Raw genomic sequence first — 14,551 nt, 5'->3', positions numbered from 1 at the left:
TCTCTTGGGCAGTTTCCAGACGTTTCTCTGCAGCCAAAGAAGCTAGCTCCTGCCCCTCACGCCTCACTTACCCTTTTCTCCTCTCTGGCTGGAAGTCTGTGAATTTCTAATTAAAATACTTTCCCTAAGTTGACTGTCAAAGGAATGAGGTCAGAGCTTGATCGCATTTCTAAAATCACAGAAAGATTGAACACTGTGGGGAGGGGCACAGGAGCCTTAGGAAAGTGGACTGGCACGTGTCATATTTGTGTTATAGAGCAGAAAACTGAGTACAGTACTGCTGATGGCGGGACCCCCTGCAGAAGGCCGGGCCCCTGCAGATGGCGGGACCCTGCAGAAGGCCGGGCCCCTGCAGATGGCAGGACCCCTGCAGATGGCGGGACCCCCTGCAGAAGGCCGGGCCCCTGCAGATGGCGGGACCCTGCAGAAGGCCGGGCCCATGCTGATGGCCAGGCCCCTGCAAATGGCAGGACCCCTGCAGATGGCCGGACCCCTGCAGAAGGCCGGGCCCATGCTGATGGCCAGGCCCCTGCAAATGGCAGGACCCCTGCAGATGGCCGGGCCCCTGCAGATGGCCGGGCCCCTGCTAATGGCAGGACCCCCTGCAGATGGCCAGGCCCCTGCAGATGGCCAGGCCCCTGCTAATGGCAGGACCCCCTGCAGATGGCCGGGCCCCTGCAGATGGCCAGGCCCCTGCAGATGGCCGGGCCCCTGCTGATGGCAGGACCCCCTGCAGATGGCCGGGCCCCTGCAGATGGCAGGACCCCCTGCAGATGGCTGGGCCCCTGCTGATGGCAGGACTCCCTGCAGATGGCAGGACCCCCTGCAGATGGCCGGGCCCCTGCTGATGGCCGGGACCCTGCTGATGACAGGACCATGCACTAAACACAAGCCTCGCGGGTGGAGTGGGCTTGGCCCATCCCCAGCTCAGGACTATGGGATGTAGAAACCAATGGACTTGAAGCCAAAAGGAGATGGGTTGGAGGCGGTGTTTCATCCTCTCAAGGTGGGGAGGCAGCTCAGAGGGAGTGATGGCTGTGTAAGTTTTCGAGCCTCACTGCAGTTTTGATTGTTCGGTTTCTGTAAGCATCCGTATTCTTCCCACCATTGCCCTGGTGTGTGCGTACTTAGTTACTTCAGTCATGTTGGACTCTTTGCGATCTGGGCTGTAGCCCGCCAGGCTCCTCTGTCCACGGGGATTCTCCAGGCAAGACTACTGGAGTGGGTTTCCATGCCCTCCTCCAGGGGATCTTCCCAACCCAGGGATCAAACCCGCGTCCCTTGTATCTCCTTCGCTGGCAGGCAGGTTCTTTACCGCTCGCATCACCTGGGAAGCTCTGTCTCCTCACTGAGGCTCCAAGCCACGGTGTTCCTCCTCCATCACGTTTCTACCCGGAGGGGGACCTGCTCATTAGACCACCTGTCTTTACGGCCTCCCACCTGCCTCTTCTTTTTTTTTTTTATTTTAATTTTTTTAATACCAAAAACATTTTGCATTGGGGTATAACTGATTAACAACACTGTGGGAGTTCTGGGTGAGCAGCGAAGGGATTCAGCCATACACATACATGTATCCATTCTTTTTTTTTTTTTTTAATATGTTAGTCACTTTATTCACATCTTGTTTTTTAAATTTTCTTTTATTTATTTATTTATTTTTATTAGTTGGAGGCTAATTACTTCACAACATTTCAGTGGGTTTTGTCATACATTGACATGAATCAGCCATAGAGTTACACGTATTCCCCATCCCAATCCCCCCTCCCACCTCCCTCTCCACCCGACTCCTCTGGGTCCTCCCAGTGCACCAGGCCCGAGCACTCGTCTCATGCATCTCACCTGGGCTGGTGATCTGTTTCACCATAGATAATATACATGCTGTTCTTTCAAAACACCCCACCCTCACCTTCTCCCACAGAGTTCAAAAGTCTGTTCTGTACTTCTGTGTCTCTTTTTCTGTTTTGCATATAGGGTTATCGTTACCATCTTTCTAAATTCCATATATATGTGTTAGTATGCTGTAATGTTCTTTACTTCACTCTGTATAATGGGCTCCAGTTTCATCCATCTCATTAGAACTGATTCAAATGAATTCTTTTTAACAGCTGAGTAATATTCCACTGCCTTTTCCTTTGAAGCCCGTTTCCCACCGCTCCCCACTCGCGGCCCTCCCACCCCAGCTCAGGTGGTCCCCTGTTGCTCAGTTACTGCAGCGTTTCCTGATTTGCCTTTCCTGCTCACATCTTTCCTTCTTCTGCCCGCGTCTCCCAGCAGGATGCTCCTAGTATTTAGGCCAGGATAGCTGTTCCTACTCCAGGACTCTGGCATGGGCGGGGGAGTGTCCTGCATCGCCAGAACTCCAGCTGTGTCCTCACAGTCCTGGGAGCAAACACAGAAGCCTGGAGAAGAGTAGGACTTCACATCTGTACGCACCTCCAGGATGATCTTTGCAGAGCACGGTTTCCCTCATCACTTCTCTCCTTCCTTTAAAAACCTTCAGTGGGTTTCCAAAGACAATGAAAGAGTCTGAAATCCTAAAGTGTCTTTTTGTCCTCTAGTTTAATTTCCCCTTTCTCCCTTGCTCAGAGCCTGTGTTCCAGCTAAGCTCAACTTCATGCTAATTCCAAAATACTCTCTATACTTCTTAGTCTGCCTGTTTATACTTTGTGACACCCTGCAATCGGAATGGGTTTTTCCCCTACTTCTCTAACTCAACATGCCATGTGTCCTCCTAGATATGACTGAAGTGTTAATTCTGCAATGGAGTCATCTCTTATGATGCCCTACTCCTCTGAGAGACATGATCTCTCCTTATTCTGAACCTGTAACTCTTGGTCTCTTTTTGCCCCCATGGTGTGGATGCTGCAGAAAGGCAGGGACCTGTCTGATCCATGTTTGTGTTCCCTATGTCTTTTTATTCAGGGCCCACTGTAAGGTTGCGCTCAATAAACATTCCTTGAAATGCATTGGATGGGAGGGATGATGACTTCTGCCATGCTGCTTCTGTCCACAATAACTGACTTCTCACCTACTATAAACTTTTCAGAAGAGTATCATGGGAGGTTATAAATATTATAGTTCTGGAATAGAGTTTTAGCACCAAATCTACTTACTGAAAGAGACATGTGTTCTTTCATTTTACATCATTAAATTCATTTTCACAGGTAAGTTCCTACCTTGTCAACTATTTTTCACAAATTTGATCAGTTTTCCCTGCATATCTCAAGTTGGGAAGCTGAGTAGAAGAAATGGAACCCACTTCTGATGTGTCCTATGAAAGAATCAAGGCTAACTGAAATGTGTCTTTGAAGTTGTGATCCCCACTTTCCTCACCATTGTTCCACCAATTTCTGCCAATGCCACAGCAAAAAATATTGGAGTTTTGGCATCTCCAGTGATAACACACGAGCACATATCTTTTCCACTTGGCTTGTGTTTCTGGCTTTTTCTGTTATACTCCACTACAGGGTCTACACCCGCATCTGGGTGACTCCAGATGCTGGGGACCCAGAGCTGGAAGGTGGCTGGGACCTCTGCTTTGGTGTTACTGAGTAGTGGCTTCTGGTTTATTTTCCTCTTCCAGGCTTCTCAGATCTTGCCAGAGCTTTTGTCTAGTGGGTTGGGTTTGCTCTGCTCTTGTGATTTTTGACTGGGATGAGCGCCATGCTGATCTATCCCAGGTTTTCTGAAGTTTATGCACTCCTGGAGTGTGTGGAAGCCTATTTCGTTTCTTTTGACGTCCCCTACCCTGACCCCATCATCAGTAGCTTCAACACAGAGGTCCCGCTTGGTGAGCTGCTGAGTGATCCACCTTCCTGCCCCGCCGGGCTCTGGAGCGTTCCCTGCCAGCGCTTTATGGGGCAGCTGTGACGGTTATAGTGTGAGCAGATTGTGGCCTGCCTCTGTGTGTGAGGAGATATTTAAACCTACATTAGAGAGAACTATGAACTATCCAATGTGGTAAAATTGAATAGATTTTAGAAATATTTTTATGACAAAATTATCCTTCTAGTAGGACTAATATGATCTTCAGGTGTTACTATGAAAAAGATTTGTAGAAGCAACAGCCTTTAGGAATCATAACTGATCTTCTAGGTTAAACATATTTTTGCCAGAGAGCGGCACTTAGTGTATAATGCAGACTAAGTATAGTGATAGTTCCCCTCTTCTGAAACTGCAGAGGTCCTGAGGATAATGTTCGTTTTTCAGCTAGTTAGCATTTTGGGTAATCGAGCAGATGTATCGACCAACACAATCTAGAGCGCAGCAGAGTAAAGCTCACTCTTTTGGTAAAATAATTATGACTGCCCAAGTGTAATAAAATTGATTTTTTTCTGTGATATTTTAGAAGTCTGATAGTTCCATTTTGAAAGGGGGATTTCTGTATTGAAGTATCCATTTGTAGTTATTGAAACGAACTTTGCAAAGTAGCTGCTAGTGTTTGCTTATAAAAAGAGTGCCTTCTTGGTGATCAGTGGTCTTGACAGAAACTCAAAAAATGAGGACTAGAGACTTTTTTCCCCAAACACAACCTGTGCTTTTAAAGAAATTTGGGAGGTTTGAAAGGCAAAGAACATTTAATGAATCATTTGATTGAAAACCATAGTTTTGACTGATGTCTTTATTCTTGGATAAAACCTTGGATGAGCATTGTGGTTGGTGGTTTAGTCCCTAAGTCATGTCCAACTGTTTCAATCCCATGGATTGTAGCCTGCCAGGCTCCTCTGTCCATGGGATTCTTCAGGCAGTAATAGTGGAGTGGGTTCCCATTTCCTTCTGCAGGGGATCTTCCTGACCAGGAATTGAACTTGGGTCTCCTGTATTGCAGAGAGATGGTTTATCAACTGAGCTATGAGGATGAGCACAGTAACTAGCATATCTGTGGTGCTTACTATGAGCTGGATATTGTTCTAAGTACTTCATGTATCTATTTAATCCTCTCAAAACCCACTTAACAGATGAGAAAATAGATGAAGAGCTTCCCTGTAGCTCAGATGGTAAAGAATCTGCCTGCAAATGCAGAAGACCCAGGTTCGATCCCTGGGTTAAAAAGATCTCCTGGAGAAGGGAATGGCAACCCACTCCAGTGTTCTTGCCTGGAAAATCCCATGGACAGAGGAGCCTGGCAGCTACAGTCCACGGGGTGGCAAAGAGTTGGACACGACTGAGTGGCTAACACTATTACTGCCAGCGCAGAGGGGTGACTGAGCTGGTGCGCAACAGAGCTGGACTTCAAACCCGGTCCTGGGGCTGAGTGTCGAGATCCTCATCTCTACCCTCCAGGGCCTCCAAAGTCAAGGCTCTGCTGGATATCTTCTGTTTGAAGTTAACTTGGCAAATTCTAATAACACAGAACATATTTAGCAAATTTAAGAGTTTAGTGTTTATGGAACTTCTGCAGTGAGCCTTCAACAAAAGTCTAAGTAAAGCTGGTAAAGACATTCAAACAGAACACGACCCCCAACAGATTCCTGGGTCTCACCCCAGACCTTCGGCATCAGGACTGGTGGGCGGTGGGGGGGAATGGAGAGGTGGGGTGGTGAAGACACTAGTCAAATATATTTCTAACACCTCCTTAGGGGATTTCGATGCACAGGCAGAGTTGGCAATTACGGGTAGAAGTCTGCATCTTTTTTAAAGCTTTGATTGACTTCTTAAATAGAGATGGATTGGCAGATGTATCTTAACATGTTGGAGACACATATGGTGGCTCAGAGCACTCAAGAGAAAAAATAGAGCATTTTTTAAATGGCTTTCATATTTTCAGTGGTAGGATTTTGCCTTTTTTTCTGGTTCCTTCCAAATCTCTTGTTAAAAGCTGTGACTTTTGTCGTGACGTTTGTAATATCAACCGTGTGGCAGAATAACTATTTCCCTACCAACTTCCCTGGCCACATCTGAAAATATGGTTTCACTACAGCTGTTGAAACATTAGAGATTTATCATTTATTTAGCACACGTGTGGTTACCAGCTTAGGGTGAATGGCTCTCTGCAGGATGTATTTAGTTTAACCTGTTTTTTTTAAAGATTACTGTTTCTGTCTTGATTGCTCATGCTCATCTTAGTTATAGGTGAAATTAAAGAACTAAGGGGAAGAATACGCATGTTTTTAGAACACATAGAAATCTTAAGAATGGCCATGACAGTATCTTGCCCTAACTTTTGTAGTTGTTTGGTCATTGTGAAAATAAACATTAACTTTTTTTTTCACAGTGAAATAATTTCTATAGAAATGCCTAAGTTCAGAATGGCAAAGGATTTATAGGATGGAAGTAGAATAAAAATAAAGACCCACATGCCATGTATTTGTGCAGGGGTAGGAGAGTGACTGCTTAACATTTCACCCACCCCTCCCTCGGTCCTATGTGTGTGACTCTGTCATGGCTGTGGGTCAGCAGAGTGGGCTACCTAGATTGGGTTCTGAGCTCTCATTGGTTTTACCAAGGGCTGCCAGGGCTTGGAAAAGACTAGGAACTGAATAATAACAGCTGGTGAAAGACAGAGAAAATAAGGTTCCAGCAGAGAGAATCTTTGCATTTGCCTGAAAAGATGATTAATCTCTCCAAAAAGTAAGTGAAAGGTTACATAATACTTTATTTTCATTTGGCTCTTTGGTTTGTGGAAGACAAAAAAAGGTGTATCAATCATCTTTGTCTTGGATAGGATGGCATAATGGTTCATTTACTTAGAAATGAATACTTGAGGTTGTGTCAAGAACCTTGCTTCCCCTTTCTGACACAATTAATTATGTTTCCACCAGTGACTATTAATTGTTCTCTGAATTAAAGTCATTTTATCCCAATGATACTTAGGATCTTAATCAAGGTGCAATTCAGAAATAATTAGAAAATGCCAGCAGACTTGATATACTGAAGAAAATCTACCTGGAACTTCAAAGTGCTGGAGCAAAGTGATGGGATGAAGCCCAACCTTTATGTGTAGAGACACAGAGAAGAATCTATCACAGTGGCTGGCTTTCACTTGACTTGCCTCTTTCCAGCATCTGTTCTCATGAGGCACTGCTTTGGGCTTCCAGGTTGCTCACAAGGGTTAAGGGCCAATGTGTCATTCAAACTCACACATTTGACAGAACATTCATACGAAAGTTTTTGTAAAGCACTTCACTGTCCCTCACTGTCTCTTGGAGTTTGCTCAAACTCATGTCTGTGGAGTCGGTGATGCCATCCAACCACGCTCTGTCACTCCCTTCTCTTCCTCTCCTCAATCCTTCCCAGCCTCAGGGTCTTTTCCAGTGAGTTGGCTGCTCTACGTATCAGGTGGCCTAAGTATTGGAGCTTCAGCTTTAGCTTAAAGGATTTAAGAGCATTTTGTTTAAATCACCTATGAGTCATAAGAAACGGCTGTCATGAAATTATAGCTCATAGAGGCTTGTAATATGGCAGACATTTCTTGATCCTTTAGAGCAACTGAAAATGCAGAAAGTTTATGGACTTTGACATTTTGTTCTTTTTATAGATGAATGCATAGCATATGGGTCAGATCAGGATAATCTAATCAGAAGCACTTATAAATATCAAGCATTAATATGAAGTTGTCATATCATTTTAAACACAAACAAACTCAAAAGACTACCCTTCATCTTTATGTACATCATCCAGGAAATGTAATTATTTATCCAGCAACCTCAGTGTTCAACTTAGTTGAACATTCATTAGAAATGAAACAAGCTTTTAACAGATTTCATAAAAGTGTATGAAATTCTCAGGGAAAGAAATTGAAGAGTTCATGTGATTCCTTTTCTCAAAGGGGTTACTTAGCGTTTCCAATAAAAAATTGAAATTGGTTCACAGAATGAAATTAGAGTGTTCTTTTGGTGCAACTACATTATAAATTGTACTTTCCAAAGTCTTTAATCTTTTAAGACATATGTAGAATGAGTGGAGCGAAGAATTATTTGAGAAACTTTATAAATTTCTTCTATGTATGTCTTTTTGAAGTTGCAGAGGTAATTTAAAGGCAAACATCTCTGTCCTGTGTCTTTTCACCCTTTTGAGGTTCAAGATCATTTGCCAGCTACTGCTTTAAAATGTACTGTAGACCTGAAATTTACTCTGGGTTTTAGACAATTATGTGGAATTCAAAATTTTACTATGCCTGTACCTCTAGAACATATAGTCTAAATGAGAGGCTAAAGCGTGTACACAAATAACCGTAATCTAAGCTGGATGGTGATATGTGTGCTGAAAATTCCTATTTGCCACTTCCTTTAGATGTTTCAGGAGTGATGTCTATCAAACAGTCTCTGTTCACAGTGAGCAGCGTTAGGCCTGTCAGGGCTCGGGAGGGACACTGAGGAGGCTGCAGACAGTTTGCATAAGGGTCTCTGCCTTCAGTTGAAGATGGGGAGAATGCTTTGGTGACCTTTGTATATGTGTAAACAAAGACCTAGGTAGCTTGGTTGCTTTGTTGATGTAGTAATCATACATTTGCATTTCGGCAGACTGCCTGGTTGACTGTCCTGCTCCTGTGTTTCTAGGGCAGCAGAGGTGAAGTAGGACCAGTGGGACCCCCAGGGCCACAGGGTAAACTGGTAAGTGATATTTCTAGTCCTCAGCAGTGGATTTGCTTTATGCAAAACATAGTAAAATTTTAAAAAGAGCAACGAGAGAAAAGCAATTTGCAATGAGTAATGGAATCATCCTTGTTTGGTTTTTGTTCCTATGTGAATGTGTGAAATGTAAATGGAGAATTCAAATTAAATCTAGGAGACCCTCAGAGGGTATTTTAATCAGTGTGGTTTGTAGCATTTATTTTAAAACTGGGGGAGATACGAAGTGCTCCATTTGGCCATGGTTGTTCTTGGACTGGGAGAGAACCGTGTGTGAAAGCTGCCTTTCATTTCTCCAGTGGTGATGTTTACACAGCTGGGGAGGCAGGGACTCAGCTCAAAGAGCCCTTCCTTGTTGGGAAAGTGTGCAAGCCTGGGAACGGGGGAGCTCAGAGGTGGGATGGAGGAGGGACTGACTGTCTTCTCCTGAGATCTGGGAGAGTGGGAAGTCTGAGCAGCAGCCTTAAACCAACCGCAGCACTTTTATTCTAGGCGTGAGTGAGTTACGTCCGGTGTGTGTGCTGTCAACGTCGCAGTAACAGCGGGTCTGGGGATGTGTTTTATTTCAGGGTTCTCTTGGCAGCCCCGGCCTTCCTGGCTTGCCTGGCCCCCCTGGACTTCCTGGGATGAAAGGTGACAGGGTAAGATACCCAGCCCTCTGGAAAGTTCCCTATTTGGAAGGGTGATTTCTACTATGTTGAGAAACCAAGCTTGCTTTTGGCCCAAGGGAGAATTTTTCTAGGCATTGCCATAGAGAACTATCAAGAAAGATTTCTAAAATTACGGAGAGTTGAGATTAAGAAGCAAAAAAATCTATTAATCCTTTATCAGAAGGGAAGAAATAAAAGCCGAGTAAAGGAGAAATTTCAGCTGTAATTACACTTCCTATTCAGTTCTCAATTTCTGCTCTTACTAGTCACATTTTACATGGATGTGGTCAGAGGGCAGTTCAGGTCGCCAGTGATTTTGGATGGTTGTCAGTTTCTCCAGGTCTGATGCGACTCTGGCTAGAGAGTGAGGAGATGGAGATTATTCATCCTTGTTCCTGTTCACCAGCCCAGTAGGGGAGTTGGTTCACTTGAGATTGTATAGTTAAAAACCTCAAAGTACTGAAAAAGCGTGTTTTATTCATTGCAGGGTGTAGTTGGTGAACCCGGTCCAAAGGGTGAGCAGGTAGGTCCCGGCATCGGAATCCTGTGAAACGCGTGTTTAATGTGTGCCAATTGTTTCACCAGCAGGGGCACGGGCTGATCTGCCGGCGTGGGTAGAATGTGGAGGCTCCAAGGGCTTTATTTATTGAAATTAATTAATTTATTTTAATTGGAGGTTGATTACTTTCCAATACTGTAGTAGTCTTTGCCATACATTGACATGAATCAGCCATGTGTCCCCCATCCGGAACCCACCTCCCACCTCCCTCCCCATCCCATCCCTCAGGGTCGTCCCAGTGCAACAGCCCTGAGCACCCTGTATAGTGAATGAGACCCAGGGCCTAATTAGGTTTGTAACCTTATCTACTGTTTTAATAATCCAAGTTAACGGTGGCCCTGCCTTCCAGAATGCACGCTGTCCCTCCTTTGAAAAGAGGGGCCATCTCTCTCGTTCACCAGATGGGTTTACTCCAGTGATGGAGCCTCCATAGCCTCATCACAGTGTTCTAGTTTTTCTTCACTAAGAACTCAGCAAATACAATGCATATGAATTAGAGTTAGTTTTTGTCCTGAGGTTTTTTTTTCCCCCCACCTACAAGAGCCCTTTTTAAGTCTTACCTAATTATCCAGTTGCTGACACAGTCATTCATCCTTAACTTTAGCTGAAACTCAACTTCACCTTCTGTCTTTTCTCTGGTCCTGGGTTAGACTAGCCCCTGACAGCTAGGTTGGAAAACCCTTAAGGACGTGTCATATTTCTGTATGACCTTGGGAGCACTGTGGGAACTTCTGAATTTTTATCAGTGTTGACTGGGTAAATTTGAACCAAGGGACTAAGAACTTTTAAAATGTGACTTTTAATTTTTAGGGCGCCTCTGGTGAAGAGGGTGAAGCTGGAGAAAGGGGTGAACTCGTAAGATATTTTTCCCGGATATTGGTGGAGCTTCACTGATTTTGACCTGTATCAGATGTATTTCCTTCTTCTTTTCTCTGGCCCTGCTATCCTTGCTGACTTCTTTCAGGGTTAAGATGTTTCTTACATAAGCTCGCAAACCACCCCCCAGAACTGAGCCAAGGTCAAGCAAAATGCAGGGGAAATACCCCGGCGTTGGTAGATCTGGCCTAGGGCACTGGGAGGACAAAGTGTTCCCTTTAGAGGGCACGTTTGCTCATTTTTTTCCATCTAGAAATTCCAGGTGATTCTTATATGACTGCATAAAGTCTATGAATAGTGCCTATCATGGAAACAAAGCTAAAACTTTATTGTGGTTTATATTAATAGTTTATTGTAGATAGAAAGTTGTGACTCACAAGCTTGACTGTGGGTGTTTTCCACGGTCTTTTGGAGTCTAAAACCAACTCCAGAGGAGGCTTCTGCTGAAGCTCCAGGAAGGCGGGGAGAAGGCGAACAAGTCATTACTGCCTCCAGCACTTCTGTCTGCTGGCTCTTCCTTCCCATTACGATGCAATCAAACAGAACCTACCTAGTGTGGGAACTTACATTTGGTCCTTTGCTGTGGTAATGACAGAGTTCTCAGAAAATAGTTTCAGAGGATTTTTAGTTCAGGAGAAAATGCTGAATAATATTTTATTCAGGTTTTTTAGGATTTAGAGTTAATATAAATGTAACATCTGAATTAGACAAAGCTGCCTAACTATTAAATAAACTAGAAAAGGATGATTTCAATTTTATATTCCATTGAAACTGTTCATTTTATAAGCTAAGAGAATGTTTAAAAATCATTCTGTTTTGTAATGAACAGGCACCAATGTGCTAACATGAGCTGAATTCATACCTAGAGCTAGTGGTAGGAGATATGCAAGTTTTTTTTTTTTTTAAAGCATGCATATTTGATTTGATAGACTTTGAGGGATTTTTAAGAATACTGCTAGAGTTTCAAAAATGAAGTCATCTGATTTAAGTGTCTATTATGTTTTATAACAGCATGCTAGTTTAATACCTTTTGACTTACATGTTTTAATTCTCGACACTTAGCATTTAGGTCTGGATGGAACCTTGGAGAGCCCTGATTCAACCCTACTGTTTAACAGACGAGTTAGCCAAAGGCTGGGGGTTTACAAAGTTTACACAGGGTCATGAAGTTAAATAGCAGAACTGGGACCAGAATCCAAATTTTGGCTCATATTTTTTTCCTGCAGTGTCAGGGTTCTTCTGTTCATGCTTTTCTATTGACTTTGGCAGCATGATAACCTTTTCAGTGTTTTTTAGTAAACTATCAAATGTGAATACATTGTTCTAATATGATTTCATTTTATTGATTTAGGGAGATATAGGATTACCTGGCCCAAAGGGATCTGTAAGTATAATGAATAGTAATGGTATAAAAATAAAATATCAATAAAGCTATAAAAACAGAATGCTTTGCTTTATGAAATCATTCTGTAAAATTCAATTCTAAAAGGACTTACCTTTAAGGAAGTTAATGTCTAAATTTATACTTTAAGTAGTGGATTAGTCCAAAGGAGAAAAAAACTCATATCAGTGTAAATGGATCTGCCTTTTGACCTAACCACTCTAAAGGAAGTTTTTTGTTTTTTTTTCATATTATAAATGGCTCACTGAGTATATATTGTAATTTCTTCCACAAATGGATTGTTTGACAAGAACTGCAAAGCAGTGACAAGAACAAAACTGAATTTCATTGTCAGTCATATCATTGCAAATATTTCAATAATTTTCATTATGTCCTGTGTGTTCTAGTTAGAGAGGTAAGATATAGGCATGGTACACAAGAAAATATGGATAATTATTAGGGCTAGAAAATGATCATTTCATTCAGTTTCTCACTTTTCAGAAACTAATCTGATGTCCATAGAAATTAGATGTATTCAGAGTTATATAATCAATTAGTAGCATACCTAGAATGACTTGCTAATTTGAAAGGAATATACATCTTAATGCAATAACAAATTTAAGATAATGCAAGGAGAAAGGATGAAGCTCAGACTTCAGTGTCAAGGGCATCTATCAGGAGCTTCCATTAATCCCCAAGACCTTCTGTTGTCTGGAATCCCTGCCATTCTTCTGTCCAACAGATGACAGTCAGTGACATCTAGATTAGAAGATAAAGCTTACATATCTATCCCTCCTGTGCTTAAAACCCTTCGAGAATAGCATTTGTAGAATAAAATCAGACTTTGCGAAGAATACAAAGCCTTCAGTGAAGCGGTTGCAGCCTCACCAGCCTCATCTCTGACCTCTCTGGACATTATCTGTTTGTGGTTCTTTTTACTTGGCATATTCTCTTTAACAACATGTGCTGTTCTCCTAGTTTGGGGTACCCTTTCTCTTTCCTTAGATTAGTACCTCCTACCTAAGCATTTAGCCCAATCCTCAATCCAACCTTCTCTGGGAGGACACTCCCAGCCTTGGTTACAGTGCTCTGTCCAGGGCTCTTCACGCAACCTCGATATGGAAAGTTTAATATCATCTTTCCTGTGTTCATACTGGACTGTCCTGGTGGTTCAGATGGTGAAGAATCCTCCTGCAATACAAGAGACCCAGGTTTGATCCCTGAGTCAGGAAGATCCCCTGGAGAAGGGAATGGCTACCCACTCCAGTATTCTTGCCTGGAGAATTCCATGGACAGAGGAGCCTGGTGGGCTACAGTTCATGGGGCTTCAAAGAGTCGGCATGACTGAATGACTAACACACACACACACACAAATGCACACACCTGTGTACATATATGCGACAGTCAAGCTTCAAAGAACATCTTTATGCCTTAGAATGGTTTAGGATTGAGAAACACTGTAAAGGGTAAGCCTGGACAGAATCTGATAATGGAAGTCGTACTTCACTGTCTAGAAATAATCAGTAATGTTCAAAGGTGAGAATTCAAGTTATAAAAGAAGAAGGTGGATGAACAATGCAGGTGTCAGAATGAGTTAATTTCATTTAAATTTGTATGCAATACTAGGAATTAGCTCCTGATTGATCACCTACCTCCCTTCCCATCCCATCTTTTCTGTCACTACCCAAGGAATACTGATGAAATTACCGTCTGGGCTTCCCAGGTGGTGCTAGTGGTAAAGAACCCGCCTGCCAATGCAGGAACATAAGAGATGTGGGTTCAGTCCCTGGGTTGGGAAGAGCCCGTGGAGGGGGGATGGCGACCCACTCCAGTATTCTTGCCTGGAAAATTCCATAGACGGGTCTGGCAAGCTATAGTCCCAAGGATCACAAAAAGTTGGACACGACTGAGCACGCACACATGCTGGACTTTTTTAGAAATTGCTATACCTTGCTTTCTAGTGACCTGACAATACCCTACTTTAGTTTCACAGCACATCCTTAGCTTTCTCCCTTGAGCCTGACTCTCAGGAAATCTTTTTAAGCCATAATTTCTTCAAGAAGCAATTTTGACAAGTTGGCTTAGATGAATATAATTTTTTTTTTTTTTTTTTTTGTGCAAAGAGAGATTGGAAAAAGCATCCCTGAGGTTTCTTAAGATGTGTCTGGTGGAAGCATCACTTGATTACCATTTTTCCTTCAGTTTAAAGCATCTGAATGTTGAATGAGTTGACTTTTCCTAGAGAAACGTTGGTATGAAAAGGAAGCCGGACGGAGCAGCTTTATAAATATCAGATCTAGAGCAGTGGCATTCCCCCATGGTCTTTCACTTTTATCTTCTCATTTTAATTCTGTAAACAAGTCACTGTAACTACTATGTCACAAATTCCACTGGAGGTAGCTTAACAAAAAATGGATTAATTTAGTTTCTCTTTGAAGCAGTTTTTGTAGATGAAGACTATAAAGATGCTTTTAGTGGTCTGCTTTCAGAAGAAAAATCTAACTGGTATATGGTT

General features: G+C 42.9%; 1 protein-coding gene across 3 annotated transcripts in view; it reads left to right on the top strand.

Annotated features, from left to right (window-relative positions):
- Positions 1-14,551, top strand: part of COL9A1 (collagen type IX alpha 1 chain) — an 87,832-nt gene that overhangs the window by 55,616 nt on the left and 17,665 nt on the right. For all 3 annotated transcript variants that reach the window (XM_065911372.1, XM_065911374.1, XM_065911373.1), the window contains 5 exons: positions 8,499-8,552; positions 9,140-9,211; positions 9,708-9,743; positions 10,590-10,634; positions 12,007-12,039. In XM_065911372.1, the coding sequence (XP_065767444.1) occupies positions 8,499-8,552; positions 9,140-9,211; positions 9,708-9,743; positions 10,590-10,634; positions 12,007-12,039 (240 nt within the window). The remainder of the gene's footprint in view (positions 1-8,498; positions 8,553-9,139; positions 9,212-9,707; positions 9,744-10,589; positions 10,635-12,006; positions 12,040-14,551) is intronic.

Source organism: Muntiacus reevesi, chromosome 19, assembly GCF_963930625.1.
Source record: "Muntiacus reevesi chromosome 19, mMunRee1.1, whole genome shotgun sequence".
Taxonomy (NCBI): domain Eukaryota; kingdom Metazoa; phylum Chordata; class Mammalia; order Artiodactyla; family Cervidae; genus Muntiacus; species Muntiacus reevesi.
Note: the sequence above shows the minus strand (reverse complement) of the source record. Positions and strands in the feature narration are given on the sequence as shown.